The sequence below is a fragment of the Rutidosis leptorrhynchoides genome, chromosome 4 (assembly GCF_046630445.1).
Source record: "Rutidosis leptorrhynchoides isolate AG116_Rl617_1_P2 chromosome 4, CSIRO_AGI_Rlap_v1, whole genome shotgun sequence".
Classification (NCBI taxonomy): Eukaryota; Viridiplantae; Streptophyta; class Magnoliopsida; order Asterales; family Asteraceae; genus Rutidosis; species Rutidosis leptorrhynchoides.
In genome coordinates this window covers 231,115,609-231,132,112 of record NC_092336.1, presented here as the reverse complement: position 1 = coordinate 231,132,112, position 16,504 = coordinate 231,115,609, and the positions used below count along the sequence as shown (strand labels likewise).

The following is a 16,504-nucleotide window of genomic DNA, read 5'->3' as shown; positions in this document are numbered from 1 at the left end:
CAAGTCCCGCATAACGCACACACAAAAAGTCTAAGTCTAGGCGCCTATCTCAAGTCACCTAAATCCCTTAGACCATGCTCTGATACCACTTGTAACGACCCAACCCGTTAACCAACCAAAAACGCGGAAAAAAAATTTAAAACTGATCTGGAGGGTGCGCGGCGAGCACCACTGCTGTAACGACCCGCACTTTTTCGATCATTATATACTTATAAGATTAATGTTTACATAAATTAAACCTTGCCAACATGATAAGCAATCCAAATTGTCGAGATTTATATTTCCGAAAAAAGAGTTTTACACAACGTTCGACCGTCTAGTTTAACCGATGATATCACGAACTATACAATATATAATAATTATACGTTTGTGTATATATATGTATATATACATATTTAACATGATTAATGAATGTTTTAATACCTCATTTTATATTAATAACAACAAGTTATATGTGTATTTTGAAACTACTAACTTAAGTTTTCAAAACGATAACTATACGTAACGTTATTTGACATAAATACTTAAGACATATAATGTTTATACATATATTGTATAAGAAATGTATTTAATCACTTTTAAAGACTTAAATACATAAAACCATATAAGTGTATTCACAAAAGATAGTTATATTTGAATCCTCATTCCATTTTTCACAAAATTTCTATACGTATACCTAGAGTATTTGTACTCGTATCATACCAAGCTCCTATACGTATTTACTAATAGTAAATACACATCAAATCACCACCAAACCTACTCTTGTTACTGCCCTTAGAGCTAGGTAATTGAACTTGGATACAAATAAGGCTAGATACATGAAATTATAACTTGAAACTTTGTCCATACCCCCCTTGTATCACGTTTTTAAGAGCATCAAGGGATCCATCATTTGATTCATTTTTACTTCCATTTTCTTAACAAAAACACACACTTGTTCTTACTCTTTAAACTCCATAACAATCCAGCAAGAAACCTTAAAGATCTAGCCATAAAAACCTTAGTTAAACACCATAAGAAAACCATACAAAAACACTTCAAGAAAACCCTCCAAGAACACCAACTTACTTCCAATCTTTCATCCACTTCTATCACCCTTTTGATTCTAGCTTCTTACTTCTCTTTTACAGCAACTTCATCCAAGGAACTTGAGGTAGAATATATGTTCATAACCTTATTCGATTCATATATATATAGCTATCATATTTTGTGGTATACAAGTTTAACAACAAGAACATAGTTTGAATGTTTTCAAACTTGTTTGCAAACTAAATAGATCCTTCTAACTTAACTTTTAAAATACTTCAAGACCTGTAATATAACTTATGTATATGCTAATTTAACAAGGTAAAACTTGGTTTTTCAAAGTATAAGTATTTTTAGAAAAATGGTCATTAAATGATTTTGTTGTAACAAAAATGATTAACTTCATAAGTTTCACTAAAGTTTGACCTATGCCGTGTGATTTTGAATACAAACTAAGGTATTTACAGTTCATAGTCTTAAAGAGGGACTCGATCCAAGGAGATGGCAAGTTGAATCAACGAAAACGGACTTGTAACGAAGAAACTATGACCGAAACAAAATTGGTTATCCAAGGCTTAAATGACTTCGGGATTCATTGGAAAAATTTACATAAAATCACATACTTCTAAGATAACATGATATTTTATATATATGTACTCATAATTCAATTTCATATGGTTCAGGATCACCCGTAAGCAACACGAGAAGATTAATCATAAGATCCCATGATTGTACGCAACACGTCATTTGACAACACCGGTACCATGGGTCAAGATTAATCTCGACCAATACATTTATGATGGGGTTTTACGGGAGTTTTATTTATTTCGTTGGGGGTTGTATTTATTCATTGCGGGTATATTAAACATCTAAAAATGAACCATTAAAAATTGAATTGCTAACCTCGGACTGCTAACTTCGGACTAAGGAAATATTCAAAGTATTAAAAGTATAACAAGTATATATATATAACGTTTGTTTAAAATGAAAACATATTGATATATTATATATGGATAGGTTTGTGATATCAACCGGAAGACCGAGTCAAATTATTTATATCATCAAGACAAAAGTGAGTATATAGTCCCACTTTTAAACTCTAAATATTTCGGGATGAGAATACATGTATTTTATGTTTTACGATATGGACACAAGTAACTGAAAAATATATTCTACGTTGAGTTGTACCACTGGCATACTTCCCTGTAGCTTGGTAACTAATATTTACAGCGGTATTGTAAACGCGAATCCTGTTGATAGATCTATCGGGCCTGACAACCCCAACCGGACTGGACGACCAGTATTCAACGGTTGCACAGTACTTCGTTTTGTGACTACACTTGGTACGGTGTAGTAAGATTTCATATTAAAGGGAATATGCGACGTGAAAATGTTAAGTATGGTTACCGAGTGCTCAACCACTTAGAATACTTTTATTAAACTGATTATATACGAAATCTTGTGGTCTATATATATATTGCAGCCGGCATTAAACCTATATCTCACCAACTTTATGTTGACCTTTTTAAACATGTCTATTCTCAGGTGATTTCTAAAGCTTCCGCTGCATCATGTTGGATCTAACCAGGATCTTGCGTACGCATGTTTGTGTCAAAAATAAAACTGCATATCCAAGATGTTGTACTGTAAAATATGCTAGAAACCGTGTTGTTGTCATCATTTGTAAAGTTTGTAAGTCGAAGATTATCGCTAAACGTTAATCTTCTTTTTATTGTCTTAAGTTTGTAACAAAAATAATGGTTATGGTTTGTAATGTATAATATATGCAGTTTTCTTTCAAAAATGTCTCATATAGAGGTCAATACCTCGCAATGAAATCATACGTTATCTAACGCGTTCTTATGGTTAAGGACGGGTTATGACATGTGGTATCAGAGCGGTGGTCTTAGCGAACCAGGTTTGCATTAGTGTGTCTAAACCGATAAGTCGTTAGGATACATTAGTAAGTCTGGACTTTGACCGGGTTTGATTTTAAAAAAAAAAAAAACCATTGCTTATCACTGTTGGTTAAAAATTCATATGTAAATATTATGTAAGTACTAATGGGTTAGTTGTTGTGTGATAGATGTCGGGCTCGAAACTTATTATCACATTCAGCGACTCCGAATCAGAATCTTCAGATTGTGTTTCAGTCATTAACATATCCGATGACGAAAATGGTATTTTTGGGGAAGACTCACAATTTCCAGATGAACCAACTATAGAAATATCGGAAAGTGAACCCGAGGAGGAAAGTGAACCCGAAGAGGAAAGTGAACCCGAAGAAGAAAGTGAACCCGAGGAAGAAATACTAGAAATTACGAAAGAAAAATTCGATCAAGGAAAGAAACGAAAAGCGAATGAATTAGAAAATTCAAATCCCGAACTTAGTGAGAATGACGTAGCACCAATTCCACTCAACACTACCACCCCTATTCCCGCTATTCCTATTAGTGCTATCCCCGCATCTAGTTCTTCGGCTCCTCAGCCAAAACGTAGGCAGACAGCTAGGATAAGCGTTAGGCCATTCATTGGAACTAAACGCCCTAGAAAATAGACCAAACGATGCACTGCCGTATTAAGCCATGGAATCATATAATGTTTTGTATAATATTATTAGTGTGGTTTGCTTAAAGTTTGATGTAAGATAAGCATATGTAAAATAGCGAAGTATGAAATGCAATAATTTTCCATGGTTAAGTATTATTTAGATTGTAGTAATTGATTCTGTACTAAGCTATTAAGTATGAACATTAACGGGTAGGTACTACCCAAGATATAATTATAAAACGCTAATAAGAAGAAAAGGCTTTTATAATAATACCTGGTTCATATTATTAACAAGCTATAAATGTACTATAAATACATACTACATCTATAATAATCCATGTGAATAATTATTTTCTTTCATTAGGAAATGGCGCGATTGAACCGAATGACGGAACAAGAAGTCGAGAACTTCATCAACCAGCGAGTCAACGATAGAATGCTATGGGTCGAAGCTGCAAGAGCTACTGCAGTTAATCCAAATCCTCGTGTAGGATGCTCCTACAAGACGTTTCAAGCTTGCAAACCTTCATCATTCAGTGGAACGGAAGGACCTATCGGTTTAACCCGATGGATAGAAAAGATGGAGACGGTGTTCAAAATCAGCGGTTGTGATGAAAAAGACATGACCAAGTATGCATCGTGCACTTTACAAGATAGTGCACTCACATGGTGGAAGAATTATGTGAAGGCGGTAGGAGGAGATGTAGCTTATGATACTCCATGGGAAGAATTCAAAGCAATGATAATCACCGAGTATTGTCCAAGGAATGAGGTTATTAAGTTAGAAGATGAGTTACGAAGTTTGAAGGTGGTTGGTACTGAAATTACCAACTACAACCAGCGATTCATGGAATTAGTTTTACTATGTCCTGAATTGGTTCCAACCGAAGCACGGAAGATTGAAATGTACAAAGGTGGTTTGCCCAAAAAGGTCAAGGCAAACGTTACGGCGTCGAAACCTAAGACAATTCATGAAGCTATAACCATGGCGAACGAGCTAATGGATCAGGTCATTTTGGACAAGAAAGCATTCAATACTGAGGTGAAGGTATTGGGGAACAAGAAAAAGTGGAATGGAGGTTATGATCGAGGTAACCAACAACAACCTTATAAGAAACAAGAAACCACGAAAGGTGCGGGTAGCGGTTCAGGCTTTGGTTACAAAGGACAAAGTCCTTTATGCAACCGTTGTCACAAACATCATTTTGGTTACTGCAGTGTGTTGTGCACCAAATGCAATAGACAGGGACATCTTGCTGAAGATTGTAAGGCTCTCGTTACAAATGCAAATGGTAACAAGACTCCTGCCACCAACGCAAATAGAACTGCTTTGGCTAACATTACTTGTTTTGGGTGTGGAAAACAAGGTCATTATAAGAGCCAGTGCCCGAATCAGAATGGCGGACCTGCACGTGGAAGAGCGTTTGTTATTAATGCTAGAGAGGCACGAGAAGACCCGGAACTTGTTACGGGTACGTTTACCATTAATAACTTATCAGCATCTATTTTATTTGATACTGGCGCCGATAGAAGTTACGTGTGTATAAATTTTTACACTAAATTGAATTGTTCATCATTACCTCTAGATGCTAAGTACTTGATTGAGTTAGCTAATGGTAAGCTAATTAAAGCCGATAAAATTTGTCGTGATTGTGAAATAAATCTAGCCGGAGAAACGTTTAAAATCGACTTAATACCCGTAGAATTAGGAGGTTTTGATGTAATAGTCGGCATGGACTGGATGTCCAAAATAGGAGCGGAAGTTGTTTGTGCTAAGAAGGCAATTCGTATTCCTGGTAAGGATAAAATGCCAGTGATGATTTATGGAGAGAAGGGTAATTCAAAGCTAAAACTCATTAGTTGTTTGAAAGCCAAGAAGTGTTTAGAAAAGGGATGTTACGCTATTTTAGCACATGTTAATAAAGTCGAAAAGAAAGAAAAGGGCATCAACGACGTGCCTGTGGCAAGAGATTTTCCTGAAGTTTTTCCGGAAGAGTTGCCGGGATTACCTCCATTTAGATCGGTAGAATTTCAAATAGATTTAGTACCAGGAGCTGCACCAGTGGCTCGTGCTCCATATAGACTTGCACCGTCCGAGTTAAAAGAACTTCAAAGTCAGTTAAAAGAATTACTGGACCGTGGATTCATACGACCGAGTACTTCACCGTGGGGAGCTCCAATTTTGTTTGTTAAGAAGAAAGATGGATCTTTTAGGATGTGCATAGATTATCGTGAATTAAATAAGTTAACTATCAAAAATCGGTATCCACTACCGAGAATTGACGACTTATTTGATCAACTCCAGGGATCATGTGTTTATTCGAAAATCGACCTAAGATCGGGCTATCATCAACTACGTGTCAAAGAAGAGGACATTCCGAAAACTGCTTTTCGAACACGTTATGGTCATTACGAATTTTTGGTCATGCCGTTTGGGTTGACAAATGCGCCAGCTGTATTCATGGACCTCATGAATCGAGTTTGTAGTCCGTATTTAGATAAGTTTGTTATCGTTTTCATTGATGATATTCTTATCTATTCCAAGAGTGAGCAAGAGCATGAAGAGCATTTAAGGTTGATACTGGAGTTGTTGAGAAAAGAACAACTTTATGCTAAATTTTCTAAGTGTGCTTTCTGGTTGAAAGAAGTGCAATTTCTTGGTCACGTTGTTAATAGCGAAGGAATTCAGGTTGATCCAGCAAAAACTGAAGCTATTGAAAAATGGGAGACTCCTAAGACACCAACGCAGATACGTCAATTTTTGGGTTTAGCCGGTTATTATAGAAGGTTTATTCAAGATTTTTCCCGAATAGCTAAGCCGCTGACAACATTAACGCAAAAAGGGAAGAAATACGAATGGACCTCGGAGCAGGAGAACGCATTTCAATTACTGAAGAAGAAGTTAACTACGGCGCCTATTTTATCGTTACCTGAAGGGAACGATGATTTTGAAATATATTGTGACGCTTCGCGACAAGGTTTTGGTTGTGTTCTTATGCAACGAAAGAAAGTAATTGCATTTGCATCTCGACAATTGAAGATTCACGAGCGGAATTATACGACGCATGATCTAGAATTGGGAGCAGTCGTGTTTGCATTGAAGATGTGGAGACACTACTTGTATGGGGTTAAATTCACTGTGTTTACTGATCATAAAAGCCTTCAACATATTTTTGATCAGAAACAGCTGAACATGAGGCAACGTAGGTGGGTCGAGCTGATAAACGACTATGATTGTGAAATTCGTTATCATCCCGGGAAGGCGAACGTGGTGGCCGATGCTCTAAGTAGAAAGGAACGAGAACCAATTCGAGTACGAGCGATGAACATAAAAATTCGCATGAATCTCAACTCACAAATCAAAGAAGTTCAACGAGAAGCACTTACTAAAGAAAATATAGGAAATGAAATAATGAAGAAGTATGAGAAGCAACTCGTTATGCGGGAAGATGGAATTCGATATTTTGCAAATCGTATTTGGGTACCGAAGTTGGGTGGATTAAGGAAGTTGATATTGAACGAGGCACATAAGACAAGATATTCGATACATCCTGGAGTTGGAAAGATGTACCAAGATCTTAAGACGCATTATTGGTGGCCTAATTTGAAGATAGACGTTGCAACATATGTTGGGGAGTGTTTAACTTGTTCTAAGGTCAAAGCAGAACACCAGAAGCCGTCAGGGTTACTTCAACAACCAGAAATCCCAGAATGGAAATGGGATGGTATTACCATGGATTTCATCACGAAGTTACCAAAGACTGCCTGGGGATACGACACCATTTGGGTGATTGTTGATCGTCTCACCAAGTCTGCACATTTCTTGCCTATAAAGGAAACGGATAGAATGGAGAAACTATTACGATTGTATATAAAGGAAGTTGTTTCAAGGCATGGGATACCTATTTCCATTATATCCGATCGTGATAGTAGATTTACCTCAAAGTTTTGGCAATCACTACAGGAGGCATTAGGAACTCGTTTGGATATGAGTACCGCATATCATCCGCAGACCGACGGGCAAAGTGAGAGAACAATTCAGACTCTTGAAGACATGCTCAGGGCATGTGTGATCGATTTTGGAAACGGATGGGATAAATATCTACCGTTAGCAGAATTCTCGTATAATAATAGTTATCATGCGAGCATTGGAGCTGCGCCATTTGAAGCATTGTACGGAAGGAAGTGTAGATCTCCTATCTGTTGGAATGAAGTAGGAGATCGACATTTAACTGGTCCCGAGATCATACACGAAACGACCGAGAAGATAGTACAAATCAAGGAGAGATTGAAAACAGCCCGTAGTCGCCAAAAGAGCTACGCCGATGTCCGAAGGAAACCATTAGAGTTTCAGGTCGGGGACATGGTTATGCTAAAGGTGTCACCTTGGAAAGGTGTAATACGTTTCGGCAAAAGGGGTAAACTGAACCCAAGATACGTAGGCCCGTTTAAGATCATCGAACGCATTGGACCGGTAGCTTATCGACTCGAGTTACCACAACAACTCGCCGGAGTACATAATACCTTTCACGTCTCAAACCTTAAGAAGTGTCTTGCAAAGGAAGACCTCACCATTCCTCTTGAAGAAATCCATGTCGACGAGAAACTACAATTCGTCGAAGAACCAATCGAAATCATGGACCGTGAAGTTAAACAGCTCAAACAGAGCAATATACCGATTGTTAAGGTTCGTTGGAATGCTAGAAGAGGTCCCGAGTTTACTTGGGAACGAGAGGATCAGATGAAGCAAAAGTATCCACACTTGTTTCTCGATGACGCAAAATAGGTACAATTTTAAAATTTCGGGACGAAATTTATTTAACGGGGAGGTAATGTAACGACCCGCACTTTTTCGATCATTATATACTTATAAGATTAATGTTTACATAAATTAAACCTTGCCAACATGATAAGCAATCCAAATTGTCGAGATTTATATTTCCGAAAAAAGAGTTTTACACAACGTTCGACCGTCTAGTTTAACCGATGATATCACGAACTATACAATATATAATAATTATACGTTTGTGTATATATATGTATATATACATATTTAACATGATTAATGAATGTTTTAATACCTCATTTTATATTAATAACAACAAGTTATATGTGTATTTTGAAACTACTAACTTAAGTTTTCAAAACGATAACTATACGTAACGTTATTTGACATAAATACTTAAGACATATAATGTTTATACATATATTGTATAAGAAATGTATTTAATCACTTTTAAAGACTTAAATACATAAAACCATATAAGTGTATTCACAAAAGATAGTTATATTTGAATCCTCATTCCATTTTTCACAAAATTTCTATACGTATACCTAGAGTATTTGTACTCGTATCATACCAAGCTCCTATACGTATTTACTAATAGTAAATACACATCAAATCACCACCAAACCTACTCTTGTTACTGCCCTTAGAGCTAGGTAATTGAACTTGGATACAAATAAGGCTAGATACATGAAATTATAACTTGAAACTTTGTCCATACCCCCCTTGTATCACGTTTTTAAGAGCATCAAGGGATCCATCATTTGATTCATTTTTACTTCCATTTTCTTAACAAAAACACACACTTGTTCTTACTCTTTAAACTCCATAACAATCCAGCAAGAAACCTTAAAGATCTAGCCATAAAAACCTTAGTTAAACACCATAAGAAAACCATACAAAAACACTTCAAGAAAACCCTCCAAGAACACCAACTTACTTCCAATCTTTCATCCACTTCTATCACCCTTTTGATTCTAGCTTCTTACTTCTCTTTTACAGCAACTTCATCCAAGGAACTTGAGGTAGAATATATGTTCATAACCTTATTCGATTCATATATATATAGCTATCATATTTTGTGGTATACAAGTTTAACAACAAGAACATAGTTTGAATGTTTTCAAACTTGTTTGCAAACTAAATAGATCCTTCTAACTTAACTTTTAAAATACTTCAAGACCTGTAATATAACTTATGTATATGCTAATTTAACAAGGTAAAACTTGGTTTTTCAAAGTATAAGTATTTTTAGAAAAATGGTCATTAAATGATTTTGTTGTAACAAAAATGATTAACTTCATAAGTTTCACTAAAGTTTGACCTATGCCGTGTGATTTTGAATACAAACTAAGGTATTTACAGTTCATAGTCTTAAAGAGGGACTCGATCCAAGGAGATGGCAAGTTGAATCAACGAAAACGGACTTGTAACGAAGAAACTATGACCGAAACAAAATTGGTTATCCAAGGCTTAAATGACTTCGGGATTCATTGGAAAAATTTACATAAAATCACATACTTCTAAGATAACATGATATTTTATATATATGTACTCATAATTCAATTTCATATGGTTCAGGATCACCCGTAAGCAACACGAGAAGATTAATCATAAGATCCCATGATTGTACGCAACACGTCATTTGACAACACCGGTACCATGGGTCAAGATTAATCTCGACCAATACATTTATGATGGGGTTTTACGGGAGTTTTATTTATTTCGTTGGGGGTTGTATTTATTCATTGCGGGTATATTAAACATCTAAAAATGAACCATTAAAAATTGAATTGCTAACCTCGGACTGCTAACTTCGGACTAAGGAAATATTCAAAGTATTAAAAGTATAACAAGTATATATATATAACGTTTGTTTAAAATGAAAACATATTGATATATTATATATGGATAGGTTTGTGATATCAACCGGAAGACCGAGTCAAATTATTTATATCATCAAGACAAAAGTGAGTATATAGTCCCACTTTTAAACTCTAAATATTTCGGGATGAGAATACATGTATTTTATGTTTTACGATATGGACACAAGTAACTGAAAAATATATTCTACGTTGAGTTGTACCACTGGCATACTTCCCTGTAGCTTGGTAACTAATATTTACAGCGGTATTGTAAACGCGAATCCTGTTGATAGATCTATCGGGCCTGACAACCCCAACCGGACTGGACGACCAGTATTCAACGGTTGCACAGTACTTCGTTTTGTGACTACACTTGGTACGGTGTAGTAAGATTTCATATTAAAGGGAATATGCGACGTGAAAATGTTAAGTATGGTTACCGAGTGCTCAACCACTTAGAATACTTTTATTAAACTGATTATATACGAAATCTTGTGGTCTATATATATATTGCAGCCGGCATTAAACCTATATCTCACCAACTTTATGTTGACCTTTTTAAACATGTCTATTCTCAGGTGATTTCTAAAGCTTCCGCTGCATCATGTTGGATCTAACCAGGATCTTGCGTACGCATGTTTGTGTCAAAAATAAAACTGCATATCCAAGATGTTGTACTGTAAAATATGCTAGAAACCGTGTTGTTGTCATCATTTGTAAAGTTTGTAAGTCGAAGATTATCGCTAAACGTTAATCTTCTTTTTATTGTCTTAAGTTTGTAACAAAAATAATGGTTATGGTTTGTAATGTATAATATATGCAGTTTTCTTTCAAAAATGTCTCATATAGAGGTCAATACCTCGCAATGAAATCATACGTTATCTAACGCGTTCTTATGGTTAAGGACGGGTTATGACAACTGCCTATGCGCGGCGCGCACAAGGCCTGAGACAGTTCTGATCAAAATGTCCATTTTTCGCGAAAAGATCTTCGACTTCCCGACACTTTTGGACCATACGCTTTTCACAACAAACTTATATATGTAAAACTAACACGAATCAAACATAAAAATGACGTTTTACAAGCGGGGCCCACACGACCCAAAATACAAGTTTAATACAAGTTTAGAGTTTCGACCACCAAAAAGTTTAAGTTCCAAACTACACAATGAGCATGGCGTTTGGGATTAAACTACCCAACTACCGGTCAAACTCCAAGAGCTACTAAAGCCAAAAGCGTCCCCTAGTATCAAGCGGGATCTCTAGTCCAATACGATGCCCTTACCCTTGTCCAAAACCGAACCTATAAAATGGTAAACAACGAGAGGGTAAGCAAAGCTTAGTGAATGAAATAATTATACGAATACATATATAATTATACCTACTTGCATACACTTACACTAACCGCAAACATGCTAGCAACACAATTAGCTTATCGTCACATTAACAAGCTATAATCTCCAATACCACAAGCTAGCAACAACCGCATAATAATATAACTCGAAATGATATAATATGCTTACAACACAAGTAACCATGGTCGACCAATAGTACAAGGGAACGGCGCTCGCGAAAACGCCATCGGTGTTCATAACATCCATTAGGGCACTTAACACCTCGCACCACTAACCCCTAGGGTGGCACCTTAACACCTCGGCACATCACCCCGAGTGGCATCTTAACACCTCGATGCAACACTCATTATTTTACGGAGTGGTGTCTTAACACCTCGACACTACACTCCTAGGTGGCATCTTAACACCTCGATGCTACACCCGAGTGGCATCTTAACACCTCGATGCTACACCCTTCACGTGAAACGTGGTGTCTTAACACCTCGACACTACACATTTCACGCTACAACAAATAGATACATTATATACCTATGCATATAATTATTCCACTCACCTTAACAATTAGATGACGATTTCAACCTCCACAAGCTTCAAAGCAAAGTACCTAATATAATAAGTACTTGATCAACACACAAGCTAAGTGGACTCAATACTAACACTTACACATGAGCATTTAATGACTTAATGTATTAAATCGCTCATTTATACCAAAACCGCCCAATTAAAGTCAAGACCACCACTAATCACTTTAAAGCTAGTGATTAAGGTCCAACAACACCAACTAATACATAATTAGGGTAATTCATACCCATCTTTCCAAACTAGGTCAATTTATTACCCAAATAACTATTTTAAGACGACACACCCATTTCGGGTCATCCACTAACTAACCAACACCCATTTACTAAATAACTAGGTGTGTTAGCAATTAACTCACCAATTAGGGTTCATAAACATCATTTAATATTTTGAAACCCTAGACTAGTCACCAATTAGTATTCAAGACTCAATTTTACCCAAGAACACCCAAAATCACCAATAATGGGTTTTGTGTTCATCATTTACTCAAACCCTAACCCTTACACTAAATCAAAGTAAGGAAAATAAAATTAGAACATACCACAACTACCACAACGAAGCTAGAGATAAGATGAACGACTTTAATGCTTGAACTTTAACCCAAAACAAGCTCCTTCCTCTTGGATTTAAGCTTTCTCACACTTGAATCACACTCTCTCACTAGGATTTAAGTGGATGAAGTTTGGTGGTTAGAAATGGAGTAATGAGGCTCAACCAAACTGATCTAGGGCCTTTAATTCATCCATAAGTGAATTTACCAAAATGCCCATCAAAATATCTGATTTAAAAAGCTGGAACCCGGCTACAGTAAGGGGTGCGCGGCGCGCTCCCTTTAGTGTGCGCGGCGCGCACTAGGCTCAGCTCACTCAGTGACTTCTGTTTAACAGCACAACATCACCCACACTCTATGTAACATATTTACACTGCTGTACAAACTGATTAGGGTCTTACAGCCACCACTCTCCGCGTTACCTTCGGTTGGACAACCTCTCATAAAAGTTTTGTTGTTTATGTTACAACTCTCGAGTTCACTATTATTAAGCCAGACACCTCTTTGTTTATCTACCGTCGCGGTATGGATACAATTTATCTACTATTGTATTACGATGACATCATCTTTACCGCTTCATCACTACACTTTTTCATCATGTCATCATTCATTGTCGCGAGTTTGGTCTATTTTCATTTTAACTTGGCATTATGGCTAGCCATTCTATTGCATTCTTTTTATCACAAGTTTAGGGATGGCAATGGGCGGAAAAAAACCCGTCACCTGCGGGTACCCATGCTCGAGACGGACATGTTTTTATAAAAAAGTGTACCCGCGGGCACGAGTCGGGTAAATTTTTGTACCTGTTGGCGGGTCGCGGGTATCTCATACCCGTCGCTAGTGAAACCCGACCCGTCAATCCGTGATCCCCGTTTGAGCTACCCACGGGTATACCCGTTTACCAGCATGCATATACTTAATTATATATTATATAATTTAATTTGTTCTATGTATTTTCATAATTATGCACGAGTTTACCCGCGGGTAGCGGGTTCCGTGATTAAATATTAGTTAAACTGCACATTTTGTAAACCCGCAGGTTGCGGGTACGGGCACAAAATTTTACCCGTTGGAGGGTAAATGGGTACCCGCGGGTAAAGAAAAATCGTGACGGGCGGGTCGCGGATTTTAAGTGTCCGTGCCCGTTACCCGCGGGTGTCATCCCTACGCAAGCTTCATTTGCTAGGGATATCCATACACGGGCTCATGAGTACTTGTAACTCGTGCAACACTCCTAATGACATTTAGTCTAAACTTTGATCAATTGGAATGCACGTTTCTCACTCTATGCTTCTTGCTGGTGCATTACAATATCTTACATTCATACTTTCATTAGACATGATATTACCTACGCAGTTCAGCAAGTTTGTCTCTATATACAAGAACCTCGTGAGCCACCCTTCCTTACTTTGAAAGGTATTCTACATTATTTTCAGGGTAGGGTACTCTGACTCATTGACTACTGTTTCGGCCATCCACTACATATCGCCTCATTGCATATACAGATGCGGATACGGACTAGGTGGGTTGTCCAGAAACTCTGCGTTCAAACTCTGGGTATTGTTTATTGCTTGGGGACAATTTAGTCTCTTGGTCCTCTAATGCCAACATGTGGTGTCATGCTCTATCGCCAAGGCTGAGTATAAGGGTGTTGCTAATGCAGTTTCTGATACTGCCTACTTCGCAATATTCTTCTTGAATTTCACTCTATGTGATCACGTTCTACAATTGTTTTTTTTTTGATAACGTGAGTGTTGTTTATCTGTCTACTAACCCGGTACAACATCTTTGTACGAAATATGTAGTGATTTATTTGCATCTCGTTAAGAACGTGAAGCTATTGGCCACGTCTGTGTGCTTCATGTTCCGCTGGGGGCGGGTTATGCAACTACAGGGAGATGAATGCGTGCGATCCCGTAGTTTTTCACGCTTTAAAGTGTGAATATATGTTAGAACCGTGAAAAAATATTGTGTCAAAAATGTTGATGCGTGAAAAATGAGGCGTAAAAAAGATTTAGTGTTATTAACATTTTGACATTTTTAAGTGTCATTGGATTTTCTTTTTTTGACGATTTTATGTGTCACATTTAGACTAGTACCAACCCTTACGTCTTTTCCCCGTCAATATTTAGTTAAGAAAGACACTATAGGATGGGCTCCGTCATTTACGTCCCCGAAAAGAAAATATTGGATATCGTCTATTTTATGAAGTTTGATGACGCATTAGAATGGAGACCACGCATCACTTCAAGAGTAATATACGGAGTACATTAACAAGCTTGGCCCTTCAATCAATTTTATATTATTACCTTTTATTTTATGGTTAACGTTTAGTTTTTTTCAATCTTTTTAAGAATATATTGACGTGACTCTAATGTGTGGAGTTCAGTCAGCATGTTGAAAATGATCTTATAAATGTCAGATGTCAACTTATTCATACTTTAAAACTTTAAATTGTTAAAAATAATGAAATCAATCAAACCATTGCGCTATCCATTTTATTTTATACATGGAAATCTTTGAGTGAAACTTTTGTTTATTGATTTTTTTTAGAATTAAATAAGTAATAAGAATAAGAATAAGAATAAGAATAATAGAAAAACAACATATTAACTATAATACTGACCGATCCAGGAGTGAAAGATTCAACATAGCTGCCTTGTAATTTGCTCATTCGACTACGCATGTAAGGATCGCATGACAGATAAAGGTTCTTAACAAGAACACCATTAGAACCTTCTGGAAGCTTTAAATTGATGGTGGCAGAAGTGTTGAAGATCATATCGGATTCTTTAGGGAAGCCATTAATATAATCTCTGAATATTATTTGTTTGTTGGTGATCACTTCTTGTTGTTCCATTGAGTTTGAATTGAAGGATGAATTTGAGTGGATTATTTCTGAAAATGCAATTGTGTGAACGAAAGTGGATAGGAATATGTAAAAAAAGGAATATGTGGGTTGGATTAAACGTGTACGTGCAAGTCTGAATCAAAGTGTAGGTGATATTTGACACGTGACAAACGAAATTGGAAACGATGACAAAATACTGTAATTAGGATATCATGTTTCCTCTTTACATACGAAGTTCATCATATCATATTTTTCATAAAAGTTAGTCCATAGATTACTCCTACTATTTAATTAGTTGAATATTTCAAGTATTTTTATTTTTCATATTCTTATAAAGGAATTTATATATTTATATTTTATATATAATATAATAATAGCACTCCCTCCGTCCCAGATTAATTGTCCTCAGACAAAAAACACACAGTTTAAAAAATATCATTATCACACTATACTTTTTCTGTACTTTTATCATATTTTACTGTTTTACCCTCAACTAATTAATTAGAAATCTCTCTCACCTTTCTAATTTAATTAATTCATTAGGAACAATATTGTAAACATCATCAAATTTACTTTCTATATTTGAAAGTGGACAATTAATTTGGAACGTCTCAAAAAGGAATACTGGACAATTAATCCGGGACGGAGGGAGTATATATTAAGACGGATTTGTTATTTAACAATGATAAATAATAAATAAATATGTTTGATTGTGTGATTAAAACAATATTCTATTATTACATTACATTACGTTACATTACATCCTACTCCCTCCGTCCCAATTTAATAGTCCCCAGACAAAAGGGCACACAGTTTTAGAAAATTTCACTAACTTCATTTCTCCACCAATAAAATATCTTCTCTCCAGATCCACCAATCAAATATCTCATTTCCTTTCTATTTATTGAAGTAGACTATTAATTTGGGACATCTCAAAATGGAA

General features: G+C 36.3%; 1 protein-coding gene across 1 annotated transcript in view; it reads right to left on the bottom strand.

Moving 5' to 3' along the window:
- The window catches only part of LOC139843369 (2-alkenal reductase (NADP(+)-dependent)-like), a 55,838-nt gene extending 40,111 nt beyond the window's left edge, over nucleotides 1-15,727 (bottom strand). Inside the window, exon 1 of the mRNA XM_071833448.1 lies at nucleotides 15,337-15,727. Coding sequence (XP_071689549.1) covers nucleotides 15,337-15,570 — 234 coding nt within the window. The 5' untranslated portion in view covers nucleotides 15,571-15,727. The remainder of the gene's footprint in view (nucleotides 1-15,336) is intronic.
- Nucleotides 15,728-16,504: the final 777 nt, after the last annotated feature.